A 15208-nucleotide genomic window follows, 5' to 3' on the forward strand; every position below is an offset into this window, starting at 1 on the left:
TGCTGTTATGGTTGATACATTGTGTCAACTTGGGGAGTCTAGAGGTTTGGCTAAGTGACTCAGCAGGAAGCCAGGGTGCTTACTTTGTATACATCCTGAGCCTGTGGAAGAGGAGCGCATAGAGATTATGTGAGAGCTACATGCCCCTCAGGTGGGGGTAGCCTGTTTACAATGCAAGGCAGGGAAAAGAAGCTGCTTGGCGCCATTCTGCCCGTTTGCTCTGGCTGTTTGCTGTTCCACTGTCATTCCCCACTTTGCTCTTGTTGCTTTGCTATCTTCTGCCTTGGAGCCAGCCAAGTATGGACTGAAACCTCCACAAATTGTAAGCTAAATAAACCTTTCCTTAATTTTGTGCGTTGGGTATTTTGTCTCAGCAACGAGAGAAATGTAACCAAGCCATATGCCTTACCAGGTAAATGGTTGCAGATGATGCAAAAAAGGCCGATATCCAGCAATACATTCAAATACCATTGTCCCAAAGCTCCAATAATCAACAGTGGCGGTGTAAGGCTTATTCTCAAAGAGTTCTGGGGCCTTAAGAAAAGGAAAGAAAATGCTTTAACTGTCAATACTGTAAGGGAAAGGCTACTTTATTTTTGAACTACTGTATACATGACCTTAATAAATAAGAATCTCATGCATTTAAATTCAATGAAATACATATCTCACCAGATATTGCAGTGTTCCCACAAAAGATGTACAAAGACTTCCCTGATCAACATCTTTAGCATATCCCAGATCAATTATTTTATGCATTATCTGAAAAATAGTAAGATGGAATAAGTATTAAATGGTTGAAATATTGGAAAGCAAAGGCAACAACATCCTTGTAAGACTGTAGATAGTGTGGTAATAAAAAGTTGGGCTCTGAATTAACAATTTATTTCAAGGCTAAGCTCCACCACATAACTGCCACATGCTCCTAATCAAATCATTTAACGTCTTCGAGTTTCTTATATAATTAGATAACTAACAGCTCCTACTTTAAAGAATTGTTTATTAGGACTCAAGAAAATAATTAAAATAAAGAACACATTGCCTGATACACAGTAAAAAATGAATATAGGTTGACTAGTAATTTTTATTTTGCTATATTCTTCATAAACTTGATCCATTTAACTGGAAGGCAAAGGATGATTTCTGAACTTAGAGTATACTACTATCAGAAGGATTAAATGTGAATCAGCACCTATGTAAATTGAAGTGTGTCCCTAAGTCTTCAGATAAGAAAAAAAACAGCAAGCAGAGATAATTGGTGCAAAGTATATATAAAAGGCTCATATGAGAAGCATCTTCATCAAAGTGCCATCACTTCCGAATGACCAATTATCTTCATTAAGTTAGCACATAATCCAATGCAAGTTTTACACTCACTGTTTTAAGTCTTCACTGGAATGAAACTTAGATGCTAGAAACAAGAAAACTGCTCAAATTATTCTGATGAAAATAAATATATTAATTGTCAAGTAACAATTTCTCGCTATTATTCTGAAGATAATCTACTTAGGAATATGAGCAATCAAGGTTTCAAATTCTAATTAAACACAGCACTTAGGATTTGGAAGAAAATGGGTTTTAAGGAAACATACTTGCTTTTTTAAAGTAAAACAGGCCCAGGGTATGTATGTATGTGTTTTAAATGTGCTTCATAGCAGTAAAAAGTAAGGGTTGATAAATTATTTACTCGCTGCCTACTATCTCTGCTACACAGGATGCTGGAAAAACACATGAACAAAACAGGTTCAGTTTTTTCTCTAATGGAGCCAATGTTTAGGAAAGGACACAAAATCTAACCACAGAACTACAGTTGAGTATGGTGAAGACTGAAACAGAAAAAGTATGGAAATGCTCTACAATGAATGTGATCAGTATGTACATCTAAAATGTCCCAATAAAATCTGATTAAAAAAGAAAAGAAATAGAGAGAGTGCTCTAGGTACACAGCAAGAACATCAAAACTTAAAAACTGCATCAAGGAGACTGTGCAATAGGCACAGAACATTTTCTCAGGTTTACTTACCTTTCCACCAGCATCCTGAAGAACTATATTTTCAGGTTTTAGATCTCGATGTATAATTTTATTTTCATGTAAATATCGAATCCCAGACCCTAAATAAAGTTTAAAGAAAGTCTTTTGAAGAAAAAACATTGAGTTTAAAAAAATCCTTATCACATTTTATACAGATCTGCACTGATGCTCAAATTTACATGCATCAACACAACCTCTCAAAGATTATTACAACAAATCAGGTTTTCTTAACAGAAAACACAGGAACACTAAATACACAATGAAGTCACAATACATTTTCATTTAATTTATTAGAATTATTATTAAAAAGAAATGGAAAGATAACAGAGAATTCCTGTAACTCTTATGACATTTTCCTCCCACCATAAATCATCCTTTTCAACTAGACTTCAGCCCTCCTGACCTAGGAAAAGAAGCAAAACTAAAATATATAGGAAAACCAATTCTTAGCTTTTGAGTATACTCCAAGGGCCTACGTTCTGTTATCTTAGGGATTTTTCAGAAATAGTTCTGATTAAATATAGAATTTACTCTAATAATTGACTTGAGGACCTATCCCATAAAGAGATCCAATTCCATGGTGAACAAAATTACTATGTCAACTGAGGGTGCAGGGAGTGAAACTGAGCAAGTTCATTTCACACTATTTCTTGTCAGTACCTGGAAGATCTATTAGGCAAATGATTTTTAGCTGAAACCAAAAAAACACATAACAAGATATTCTAGTTTTAATTTAGAATGAATAGTAATAAATTTTTACCATTTCTTATAAATGTTAAATATCTATATGATTTGCATAGTACAGTAACAATTATCCTTAATTCCTAAATAGTACACAGAATCTTTTACACACAACCGGGCATTAAGTCACAATGGCATTTTAAACTGTTGATTACATACCTATATCACTGAGTAAAGAAAGTATCTGGCTTTCTTTCAGTCCACAACAATTTTCTGGTTTGTTGAGTAGCTAAAGGAAAAAAATAAAAAGAAGTCTAAAAATGTGTACTACAAATTGCTGGGCAGCAATAGCAATACATATTAATCACTGTACTCTAAAAGAATATTCAAAGGAGGAAAAAAGTCATGATAAAAAGTATATGAAGGGGAAAAAAATCACCAAATCTGAATTGAGGACATGTAAATTTCATGACAAAGCTCACAAAAGTAAAGGTAAAGGGGCAAAGGTATTTGAAATTTATACTGAAAAAGGCTGACAAATCTCACAGAGATACATCTATATACAAATAGCATATGAACAAATTTAAAATGAGTTAGGAAAGAAAACCTGTAGTAGAAAAGACAGCTTTTTTTGTTGCTGTTTTTTTGTTTTGTTTTGTTTTGTTTTCAAATAGGGTCTTGCTAGGTAGCCCAGGCTGGCCCTAAACTCACAGCGATCCTCCTGCCTCAGTGCTGTGATTATGGGCTTGCACCACCATGCCCAGTTGAAAAGATAACCTTTTTATAAGCAACTTACACACTGATACTTTGATTTAACACTATCAACTTAGTCTAATTTTGCAAACAACCAAAAAAAAAAAATTCTAAATCAGGGGTCAACAAGCATTTTCTATACAGTGACAGTAAATAGGCTTTGCAAAACTTAAGGTCTCTATCAGAACTACTCAATTCCACAGTCACAGACAAGAGCATGGCTGTCTTTCAATAAAATTTTACTTACAAAATAGGGGGCAGGCCATAGTTCTCTGATTCTTATTATAGATTATCACATAGAACATGATCCAAAAATGCTAAGGTTTATGATTTACTATCTTATCGCAAAGCATCCATACTACCTTCCGGAGATCTCCTCCAGAACAGTATTCCATTGCTAGAAGAGGCACATCATTAATTAAAAAATTCAATTCCTCAGGAACATCACAGGCTTTTACAACATTAGCATGGTTCAACCTAACAAGAAGAGAAAGACATTATAAAGGAACTCGATTTGAAATGGTAGTTAATTGGGGGTTAGGGAGGGACATGGGGAACATGGGTATTTTTATAAAATTCTAATTTGTGATTTGTATAACTAAAAATCAGTAATTTTAAAAAGGAAAATGTGTTAAAATACCACCATTTTTACTACTATTATATTTCTGGGTCAATCAGTAAGGACTTTAAATACTTCAACTCATTTACTTGTCACATACTACTAATAAAGATTTACCAAGAGTTTCATAAAACAGAAAAAAACTGAAGCACAAATTGGTTAAGTAATAAGATCTCATAGCAAGTAGGTTGTCAGTAAGGATTCCAATCTGGCAGCCTGGCTCCAAAGCTTGTATATCAGTGGTGGTGAACCTATGGCCCGTGTGCTGCAGCGGGCACACAGAGCCTGCTCTGTCAGCACATGAACCAAGTCACTCCGGCAATGCCCCAGCAGCCGAACATTCAGGTTTAACTGCAGGGTTGCCACTTTGTAATAAATAAGTGGGTTTTGGGTTACAGTTTGGGGATTTGATCTTTAAAAGGTTTACCATCAATGGCCTCTATCATACTGCCTCAAATGACCAATTACAATGTCAACAAGAGGTGAATATTAATAAAAGTGGGGCATATTTCCTTCTAGTTTTAAGCAAAAAGTTTTTAATAAATGCTGAATCACACCATATATTATCTAATAGTTCTTTTTTTTTTTTCTTATTACCAATCTGTTAGTCATCATGACCAACTGGTATAAATTCCCATATTCAAAAATCTAAAGAAACAGAATCTCCATATGGACAACCTGAGAATTTATATTATGCTTTCTTGATGATTCTGCTATATAGCCAAGTTTGAGAACTATAAAACTGAACTAAGCACAACACAGGGTCAGAAAGTGCTTATTTCAAACCTAGACTCTACTACCAGCTGTGGGACTGTATGAGCTCTATCTTACTCATATACAAAATAGAGATAATACCTAAACACAGGGCTGCAAAGACAGCTAGAGGAACGATCTCTATAGTTACACCACCAGTAGAAACATATTGCCTGTGAAAGTCTAAAATATGTCCACCTCTCTAAGAGTTAAATTCTTTTCTCCCTGAGTATATGATATAACTAGTGACTCATTTCTTTTTTTGTTTTTGTTTTTGCTTTGTTTTTTTTTTTGTTTTGGATACAGGGTCTTGCTATGTAGTTCATGTTGGCCTTGAACTCACTGTGTAAGTCCAAGCTGGCCTCCAACACAGCAATCCTCCTGCCTCAGCTTCCTGACTGCTGGGATTACAGGGGTGTGCCACCATGCCTGGTTAGTGACTCATTTCTAACAAATAGAATAAGATGGAAAGAATGAAGTATGGTAGAAAGAATGAAGTGTGACTTCCGAAGATACTTCCAAAAAGGTTTGTCAACCTTCATTTTGTTCTTTCACAAATCCCTTAAGAAGCTAGGTGCCATGTCATTAAGATGTTCAAGTTTCCCTACGGAGGCCCATATGATGAGGTTTCTTGCCAAAAGCCACATAAATGGTCCTGGAAATGACTATATCATCCCTGATCAAGACTTTGGAAGACTGCAACTCTGGCCAACAATTTGAGATATCTCAGGAGGGTCCTTGAGCCAGAAACACATAGCTAAACCAGTCCCAAATTCCAAAGTCACAGAAAGTATAGACAGCAAATGTTTACAGTTTTAAGCCACTGAGTTTTTATAAAGCAGTAGGACTATTTAACAAAAGTAGATACAAAAGAAATGAAAACAGTGATATATTACAATTTCCAGTTGCTTAACTAGAAAGTAAGATACATGGGGATTTCTCAAGATCCAGAAGAAATAAATTCTGCCTTCAGAGAACTGAGTCTAGTAGTACGTAGCTGACTTTTAAACTAAACTTTCTTAATCATATGGTGATGTAAATACTTAAAATAGAATAAATATAGTTGATGACAAAGAGAAATATATGTTCCCCAAAGATCCTTAGAAGATGGATTTTTGGCTCCCTTCCCTATGATAACAAATGGTTGGGTTGGAGAACTACAGAAATGTAAGTCGTTGGGCACACTTACTTCTTCATAATCTGGATTTCATGGCACCACCGTTCTCTGTTTTTGGTACTTAGCTCTAGGCGGCAAGACTTAATAGCTATTTTGAGATCAAGTTCCTGCCAAAACACAAAGTCAACAGAGAAAAATAAGTTAGATTCTTGCACAGATTTGGTTGCTATCAAAGAAATGTTAACCTGGGGAAACAACACTTTTTTAGCTTACTAATTAAACATACTATCCACAGCTTTCTTGAGTATATACTTTTGTTAGATAAACCATGAGACTGTTAAATCAATGCTTCCAAAATGTGTAATCTCTGACACAAACCAGAGGTGTAGTAAAGCTGTGTATGAGTAAACAGAGAAGTGCCCAGAGGCTGGAAAGGAAAAAAATTATACATAAGGAAGGAAGGAAGGAAGGAAGGAAGGAAGGAAGGAAGGAAGGAAAGAAGGAAGGAAGGAAGGAGGAAGGAAGGAAGACATATCTTGAATGGTACAGTCTGGATTGGGAGCTGGGAGGGGGAAAGAGACTAAAGACAAGATAGTTGATAATGTGTAGAGAAAAAAGGAACTAGAACAGATTATGAACTAGCCTAACGGTAGTATTCACTCTCTTGAACATTATGAACAGGACCTTGGTTGTAGCTACATCTTATGTAAAGTTTTACCATTGAGACTATCTGTACAGCCATGAACAACATAAATCTAAATATTTTGGAGTTGGACAGCAATGATGGTTACACAATGCAAATGCACTTAATACAACAGAACTGTATATTTACAAAGGTCAAAATGGGGATGGAGGTATAGCTCAGTGAGAGAGTGGTATAGCTCAGTGAACACTTACCTAGAATGCACAAGGTCCTGTATTTTGATCCTCAGCACCACACACACACACACACACACACACACACACACACACAGAGTTTAAAATGACAAATTTTACATTTATACATATATATTAAAATTGAAAGAAAATACTAAGTTAGTTTACTTATTTTTCCAACTTTTCAATCTCTAAACAAAGGGATATTATATACAGCATTTACCCAATGCATTTGAACATAATAAAGTCATTCCTTGACATGTAGAGGACTGTTTCCAGGACCTCCAGAGGCTATCAAAATCTGCAGGTTCTCAGTCCATTACATAAAACATCATATTTGCATATAACCTATGAATATTCTCCTGTATACTACAAATCACTTCTATATTACCTACAATACCTAATACAAGGTAAGTGATATGTAAATAGTTGCTATGTGGTATAATTTAGGTAATCATGACAAGAAAACTTCTATACACGTTCAGTGAACATGCATTTTTCATCTAAATATTTTCAATCGACAGTTGGTTGAATCTGTGAATACAAAATTCATGGAAGACCAACCATCCCTTTCTTTTTTTTTCCTATGCTGGGGACTGTCTTGCATATGTTGGTCAAGCTTTCCCTTGACCTATATTCTGAGCCCCTATATCCTTTCTTTAAAGTATTCCATGGAACTAATTTTTCCAACGCACACTGAGAAATGCTACCACTGTACTTTGTTTCTATGTCCATTTCTTCTGTAGACTTGAAATCTCCTGTAAGGTAGATAAGCCTCTTCTTGCTGATTTTGGCACTGTTAGTACCCTGAAAGTAACCAACTAAATAAACCATCTCAGGTCCTTACTTCTTTGTACTTGAGAATTTTAGATAAATTGCTAGGACATAGGTTCTACCTAAACATTAGTGTATAACGAAAGTTAAGTGATCCTGTTTTCTAGGCTTATTATAGATTATTCCTTTTCTCCTTACTCTAAGCCTGGTTATCAAATGTTCCACTTTTGAAGAAGGGCACACTAATAAACTAGAAAGTTCCCGAGAGATTTCTAAGATTTTAGAAAGCCCAAATCTCTTCTACCTAAAGTGATGAATTTCAGAGACAAAAAGTAGAGTACTGTTGCCAGGGGATGAGGGAGGAAGAAAATGGGAATTACTGTTTAATGGGTACAGAGTTTCAATTTGGGAAGATAAAAAAGTTGTGGAAATAAATGGTGATAATGGTTGCATATCGATGTAGATGTACTCCATTCTACTAAGCTACACACTTAAACATGGTTAAAATGGTGAACTTTATGTATTCTTTACCACAATAAAAAAAGGTATCTGTTTTTGCTTTCAGTGCTGGAGACTGAAAGCAGAGCCTGCTGCATGCTAAGCAAAAAAAAAGTGGAGAACTCATCTTCATCCATCTTCAGCCAAGGATCAAAATAAGCAGTCACAGGCCAGATGTGATGGCACACTCCTGTAATCCTAGCAGATTGGGAGGCTGAGGCAGGAGGACTGCCACGAGTTTGAGGACAGCCTGGGCTGCATAGTTATACCCCGTCTAAATAAAAAAAGTCGTAAAAGTATACCAGCATGCATACTTTTTTCCTTATGACCAGGCTAATGGGCAGGTGTAGATATCACAGAAAACATCCCACTGAAAGCACTTGGTTTCCTCTTTTTCTCTGAGTGCATTATGTTCCCTAGGATGCTAAAAATTATTAAATTTATATTTTACTACTAAAATATTTAATGCCTTAATGCTTCACCTTCTACTGTCTCACTCCTGTGCTTTATCTAGAAAGCTGCTTCAGTTTTCCCAGGTCTATTGTGACATATGCCATTCTAACTGCCCCACAAATACTCCAATTCTTTGAAGGTAGACTTATATCTCTTCTTTCTCCTATCCTTAATTATAGGCTCTCTATCTACAGCCATGTTTCTTAAAATAGCAAATTATGATTTCTCCTTCTGGATTCACTTCTCTATTCATAGGGCAAGTACTACAGTAAATTTTTCTTTTGGTACCGGGAATCGAACTCAGGAACTTGCGCTTGCCAGGCAGGCACTTGTGCCACTGAGCTAGATCCCCAGCCCTACTACAGTAATATCTTAATTGCTCATCTTGTTCTATATTTTTCCAAATTTATCCTTTGCAAAACTAATTTTCCTAGAGCACTATTTTTATCTTGATATTTCCTTTTTTAAAGTCAATGAAAGATGATGAAAATTATAATAATAGCAACAACAACAAAGCAGAAGTTGGACCTGCAATGAGGCCTTTGCCAGGCCAAATATCACTTAGTTTTATACACATTACCACCTTACTTAACTCTCAAATAGACCCAGGATGTATAAGGTGTGATAGAAAAGTATAGTAATTGTTTAAATTTTTAAAAATTATTATAGTAGAAGACACACAGCCGTTAATACCATGCAAAATATTCCTCCTCATTTTGGGATAAGTGAATACACTTATCCCATTGCTCTTGCCACATTCTGCAGCAGTCTGGAAGTCTTTCATTTGTATCTTTACTGGTGCTGTACTGGCTAACTCAAGGCTCAAATCCACTAAAAATGTTATCTTTCATGGTCATTTTTTAAGTTGCAAGGTGCCAGACCTGGTGAATATGGTGAATGAGTTCACATCATGTTTTTATTTGATAGAAATTGCCATAAACAGTTGATTAATTTGGGGTGACCATAAAATATGGTGAATGTTTCAATTTAAAAATTACAGTAAAAGACACATTACCACTAATTCCCCTGAAAATACCCTTGTTTTGAACACAACTATCTTTCTTGGCAGTGTGTCTTTTTAAAATTTAAACATTCAAGCCAGGTGGTGCACGCCTGTAATCCCAGCACTCAGGAAGCTGAGGCAGGAGGATCCTTGGGAGTTTGAGACCAGCCTGGGCTACAAGGTGAGTTCAAGGCCAGCCTGAACTGCATAGTGAGATCCTGTGTCAAAAAGACAAAAGTAAATAAATAAATAAATAAACATTCACTATATCTTTTGATCAACCCAGATATATACATTATTATTCCTATTTTACTGATAACAAAACATAAACTACACTTCAGGGACTATTAGTTCAGGGTCTTTTCCCCAAAAATGACCTTTAGGACAGCATGAACCTCTTAAATGGCAAGGCATCATCAGGTTGTGTGGATGGGCATCTGTGCTTTCTTTTGAGTAAAGGATTCATACTTTTTATTTTTTTTTGTTTTTTGTTTTTTGTTTTTTGGTTTTTCTCCGGTACCGGGAACCGAACTCATGACCTTGCGCTTGCCAGGCAGGCGCTTTGCCGCTGAGCTACATCCCCAGCCCCCATACTTTTTATTAGTATACTAAAAGACACATACCTCAAACATTAACTACTGTAACAACGGTAAAACATTTTCAGTTAAATCAAAGTAAATTCCTTGAATCTGATGTTAGCTGTCTTCCACAAAAGAGTTTCCACCTTCAATTTGTATCTTTCCCTTTTTAAACTATGATCATTTCACCAACCTACCGTCAATTTGTTCTCTAACTGGAAAGCACGCCCAATTCCAAAGTTTAGCCCAATGCTTCAAAGGCCTAACTCTTGCTTCACTATGAAACCTTATCTACTCCAGTCTCTACTTATCCCACCAAGAAGACACATGCAGGGACACACATCTAACAGGCAGGTCCCCTCCCCATCAGCACCATTTTCTCACCCATTTGAGCTCACACATACCCTCGGATGTGCAACTGCCTCACACACCCTGACAGTTTAGACGCATGAAGACACATAATCATTGTTACTCTCACGAAACGACTGGTCACATCCTGACACTCACACCTGAATTCGCCCTAACAACTCTTTCAACACACTACCCCGGGAACTGAGATACAACCTCAGACTCAGTCATGCAGGCTCACGAACACTGTATCACTGTCATCGTCTTTCTCTCTGTCTGTCTCGCTCTCTGTCTCTGTCTCTGTCTCTCTCTCTCTCTCTCTCTCTCTCACACACACACACACACACACACACACACACACACACACACACGCGGGAGCGCGCTCACTGGATCACAAATACTGCCTCACACTGACAACCCTGTGTTCTAGAGACGCTCTGACAAACCCACCACTGTTGCCTCCTGCGCCCCGCCTCACCCTATGCTGGTACAAACAGACATTTCCGAACCCTCCGGTGCCAAGCCGCTCTCGCATCTCCCAGGGCCCGCCCGCGCCCGGCCGCAGCCCCGGGGGCCGCTCCATGGGGCGGGAGGGAAAGCAGCTTCAGGTTCCGCCGCAGCTCCAAGGCCGGTTCCGGGCAGCCGAGGCTCGCGCGTCTTTGTTCTCGCGAGATGTATGTGTCACTTCCGGTAGCTGCCGCAGGAAAAGCCTCACCCCTGTTCTTTCCACAGCACCGCAGACTTCCAGGCGGTGACAGTGCAACTCAGGTGTCTTACATGCCCTGGGCATTCTTCTAAGTTGAGGACCCACGGGTGTTTTTCGAGACTTGAAAAAATATAAGATCTCTCCAAACTTTACCTTTAAATCATCAGTTTCTTACATATTCTTTCCTAAATTTCACCTTGTCTCCATTCCTGTCTGCAGTTACCTTTTAAAAAAATAAATCCATGCCATCTAGCCTCCAATTCCACCACCTGCTGAACTGGCACTGACAAACACCATTAAAGATTTAGATAGTGGACAATACAAAGCATTCGAAAGAATCCTGCACTAACAGGCCCATTGATACTTTAGCTTTCAGAGTTAATTATGACTTTCTATAACGCCCATTCCCAGGATTGCCCCTATAATCAAACAACTCAAGGATGACATTATTCGGGATAAAGAATGTTCTTCCAGAATTGGGAAGCTTCCCTAAATGTTTCACAGAGCTTGCTGTCTATCAGTCTTCTAGTTAACAGTTTGCTAGTGGTGTTCTTAGTTCTGGGAATTGTTTTTGAGACTGGCTGCAGGGCTGCGAAGGCAGGAATGCTGTTGGTGCAACAAGAGGTGCTTCTGAGTGGAAGACTGCATAGGGGAGCTAGCTTCTGGTTTTCCACTTGACTCAGTCATCTGCTTTATGGAATCCAGGGACTTTAATAGGTTTAAGAATCAACTTCTCATTTAAAAAAAAAATGTGTCGGTGCAACTAGCATGTTGACTGCTGTATAACATAGTAAATCAATGTTCTGGGCCACTCATACTGCTGTATGGGAGATTCTAGTTTCCAGATTTGGGTTGTTTAAAAGGAACTAGAGTATCAGACTAGGTTGTAATGGGGGAAGAAAGCCTCTAAGAAAACAGCCTTGATAGCTGGACAGACTTTGTATAGGACTATGGTGTGTACTGTCATGAAAATACAAAGCCCTTTAGTTTGCTGCAACAGAGCATCGATCTCTTAATTCTTACCCAGAAGAGATAATGAGGGATGCTGAGTACCTCAGCCAGAATACCGAGGATTGGGTTGACCCAAGTGGCCATCTTTGCAGGAATCAGCCCAGTTTCCAAAGTTTACTTTTTAAGAATTCCCATTCTCAGCTGAAATTTAAAAAAAAAAAAAAAAATCCTAGGCTGGTTGACTCCAGGATCCACCATCTGTAGGTTTTCAAGCCTGTTTTTTATGTCTAAAACAGAAGTGATACCTCACAGAGATTTTAAGAGGATTAAGTGAAACAGTGGCTGGGCCATAAATGCTCACTATATAGGAACAATTACTTTTCTTCTCACTCCCAACATACATTTTTCTGTAAGCTCTCTGCTCTTTCTCCATGTACTACTGGATCACTCTGTTTCTAAGCACTCCTTAAATATTGGGCATCTTTAGCTTAGGACTGTATTTACCCTATCTTACTTGTGTGTGTGTGTGTGTGTGTGTGTACATACTTCTACATTGTACAGGAAGTTACTTTTTCAAATGAAAGTAAGTATAAGCAACCCATAATAAAATAGTAATTTTTAGAACACAGTAATCACTAATATCCTACTTATTTTTGGAACAGATGGCAACTATATTTACTTACAAATACTGGTACATCTGAGACACCAAAGATACCTTCTTTAACGCAGCTACTTAGGAAATATACAAAGGTAAGTACCATCTAGTCTCTGGATGCTAAATAAATGGAGGGCTGGAATTCAAGTTTATTCAAAAGTTTGGCATATGGTCTCATTGTCTATTATCTTTTTTTTCAAAGAAACTTAAGACTGGTGGCTTTAGATTTTAAAGCTTACACTCCTGAATACCCCAAAGTGTTTCTGAGCTTTTGAAAAAAAAAATACGCTCCCTTCCGGGTCTGCTTTATCTTTATAAGTTCTGCTATACCATTTTTTCCCAGAATACATGGGACACTGAGGAATACTGTACTTCTTTATCTATTCCACAGAGGTCCTTAATTATGGTGGAAAATGAATGTGTTCTCCTTATATTTGTCAAAATACTTTCTATTAAATCAAGTACAGATAGGCCATGGGCCAAGAAGTATAATCTTTTAATAATCTGATAGGCACTGTCAATCACTTCTTTGGATATTTTCCCACTGCTCAGGATCTTTATTGGTTCCTACAGCTGAGTTCAAATCCTCTAGAGGGACATCAGATATGTTAACTACACTCCATACAGAATATTTCAGACTCCTTGCTCTCCAAGGACACACCCATGACAGTTTGAGTGGATACCAACCTTTTGCCCAATTTAGTGAAAATGAGCAGTATCCAGATTACAGCCACTTCCAGTAACAGTTTTTGGGGGAATGCACTGTTTCCAGGATATATAAGCTATATACTGAATTGGAAACAACTATCAGCAGTGGGGGCTATACTGGACAATAGTGGCAATCACTAATTTAAAGATGGCTACATTTCACTGGACTAATCTGAGGCCCTATTCTCTCTCTCCTGGCATGCACCGACTGTGATAATCACTAGGCTGGAGTTTGCAGTGACATGTTAATCTTTGTTGCAACATATTTGACATTTTCACTAAAGGGCCGCCATGTTGAAGATCCCTTACCTCACCCTTCAGTTTGTCTTCATGAACTTCACTAGGGCAAGTTGACCAGCTAAGCCTTTTAATAAAATGCTGACACTACGGGGCATGCCCAACAATCCAGTTCCTATAATGGAGACCTTACTGTGGCAAATGGACTCTTTTGAGGTGAAATTTTTCATAAGCTCGTATTTTATAGTTGCCATCTTGGACCTAGGTGTGAAGAGTCCGGAGCCCTAGAAAGGGACCTGTACCACCTGACAGAGTGATGAGGCAATCCTAGGCTTCAGAAACTTGCTCCTGGAACATTTATTCTCTGGATGGTCTACTGAACTTTTGCAGCCCAGCTTGTAGCTGTTCATTTATAGCTGCTCATTCAAGAGGTAGAGAAAGAGACTGGGGGAAAGAAGTAGGAAACTCATAGGCAAGAACACTGAGGAACAAAAGAATCACCCTTTCTTATTTTCAGACATTCTCATAATGTCATTTATGGCCTATAGCCTGATGATCCCTAAAGCGCTATCACCAACACAGATCTCCATGAGTTCAGGATTATCTAACAGTAACTTGACACATCTATTAGACATCTAAAACAATTTATTGAAAGCTGAACTTCTCTTCTAAATCTTCCCCTTCTCTTCCCAATTAGACTAAACTCCAGGACAAAAAAGCACCATGAGGAGGCATGGCCATATTCAGAGTTAGAAAAATGCCTGGTACATATATAGCTGAAGGACTAAGTGGGCTCATATATGAATAAGACGATGCTGTACAAGAAAAACAGTAAATGCCATTGGTCCCTTCTCTATCCTGGGTTACCCAGAGAGAAACTACCCTATGTGATTCTGGTAAGAGGTGGGTCTAATGCTCCAGCCCTTCCTATTTCACACAATACTTCATTTCAGTAGTCACAGGCAACAGGAACACAAGACACTTCTCAACTATTAAAAACAATTTGGAGCCAGCTGTGGTGGCACATGCCTGTAATCCCAGCACTCAGGAGACAGGGGCAGGAGGATCACCTCAAGTTCAGTGCCAGCCTGTTTTACACAATGAGTTCAAGGACAGCGTAATTACAGTGAGACCTTGTCTCAAAAGACACAAAAAAAAAAAAAAGAAAAGAAAAAAAAAGAATTCAGATTTTATTTGATAGTTTAAGTTTGGAAAATGTAGATAAACACAAGCTGTTCTTAGTGCTGAATGATGGACACACTTTTAGCATAGAATTTTCATCCTAGAATGACTTTCCTAAAAAAAAAATTCAATCCTAGGCCTCTTGTTGCAGGTAGGTTCCATGGGAATGCACGAAAAAGAGGCAGGGAAACAGTCCCCAAGAGAGACTGCAGTTTCATTAAAAACATGCTGGAACAATTTCTTTCAAAGTTCATGAAGTGTTCTTCCCTTTTTTTTTTTTTTTTTTT

The 15208-nt window shown here is 37.8% G+C and overlaps 1 protein-coding gene and 1 pseudogene across 1 annotated transcript in view; both read right to left on the bottom strand.

Moving 5' to 3' along the window:
- The window catches only part of Chuk (conserved helix-loop-helix ubiquitous kinase), a gene marked incomplete in the record, with an annotated part of 36041 nt that extends 24911 nt beyond the window's left edge, over positions 1 to 11130 (bottom strand). Inside the window, 7 exon segments of the mRNA XM_005407721.2 lie at positions 410 to 534; positions 670 to 759; positions 2021 to 2109; positions 2930 to 2999; positions 3826 to 3940; positions 6025 to 6119; positions 10961 to 11130. Coding sequence (XP_005407778.2) covers positions 410 to 534; positions 670 to 759; positions 2021 to 2109; positions 2930 to 2999; positions 3826 to 3940; positions 6025 to 6119; positions 10961 to 11065 — 689 coding nt within the window.
- A 1892-nt stretch (positions 11131 to 13022) lies between these two features.
- Positions 13023 to 14329, bottom strand: LOC102005735 (annotated as a pseudogene).
- Between the last annotated feature and the right edge of the window lie 879 nt (positions 14330 to 15208).

Source organism: Chinchilla lanigera, unplaced genomic scaffold, assembly GCF_000276665.1.
Source record: "Chinchilla lanigera isolate Chin_1 unplaced genomic scaffold, ChiLan1.0 scaffold00106, whole genome shotgun sequence".
Lineage (NCBI taxonomy): Eukaryota > Metazoa > Chordata > Mammalia > Rodentia > Chinchillidae > Chinchilla > Chinchilla lanigera.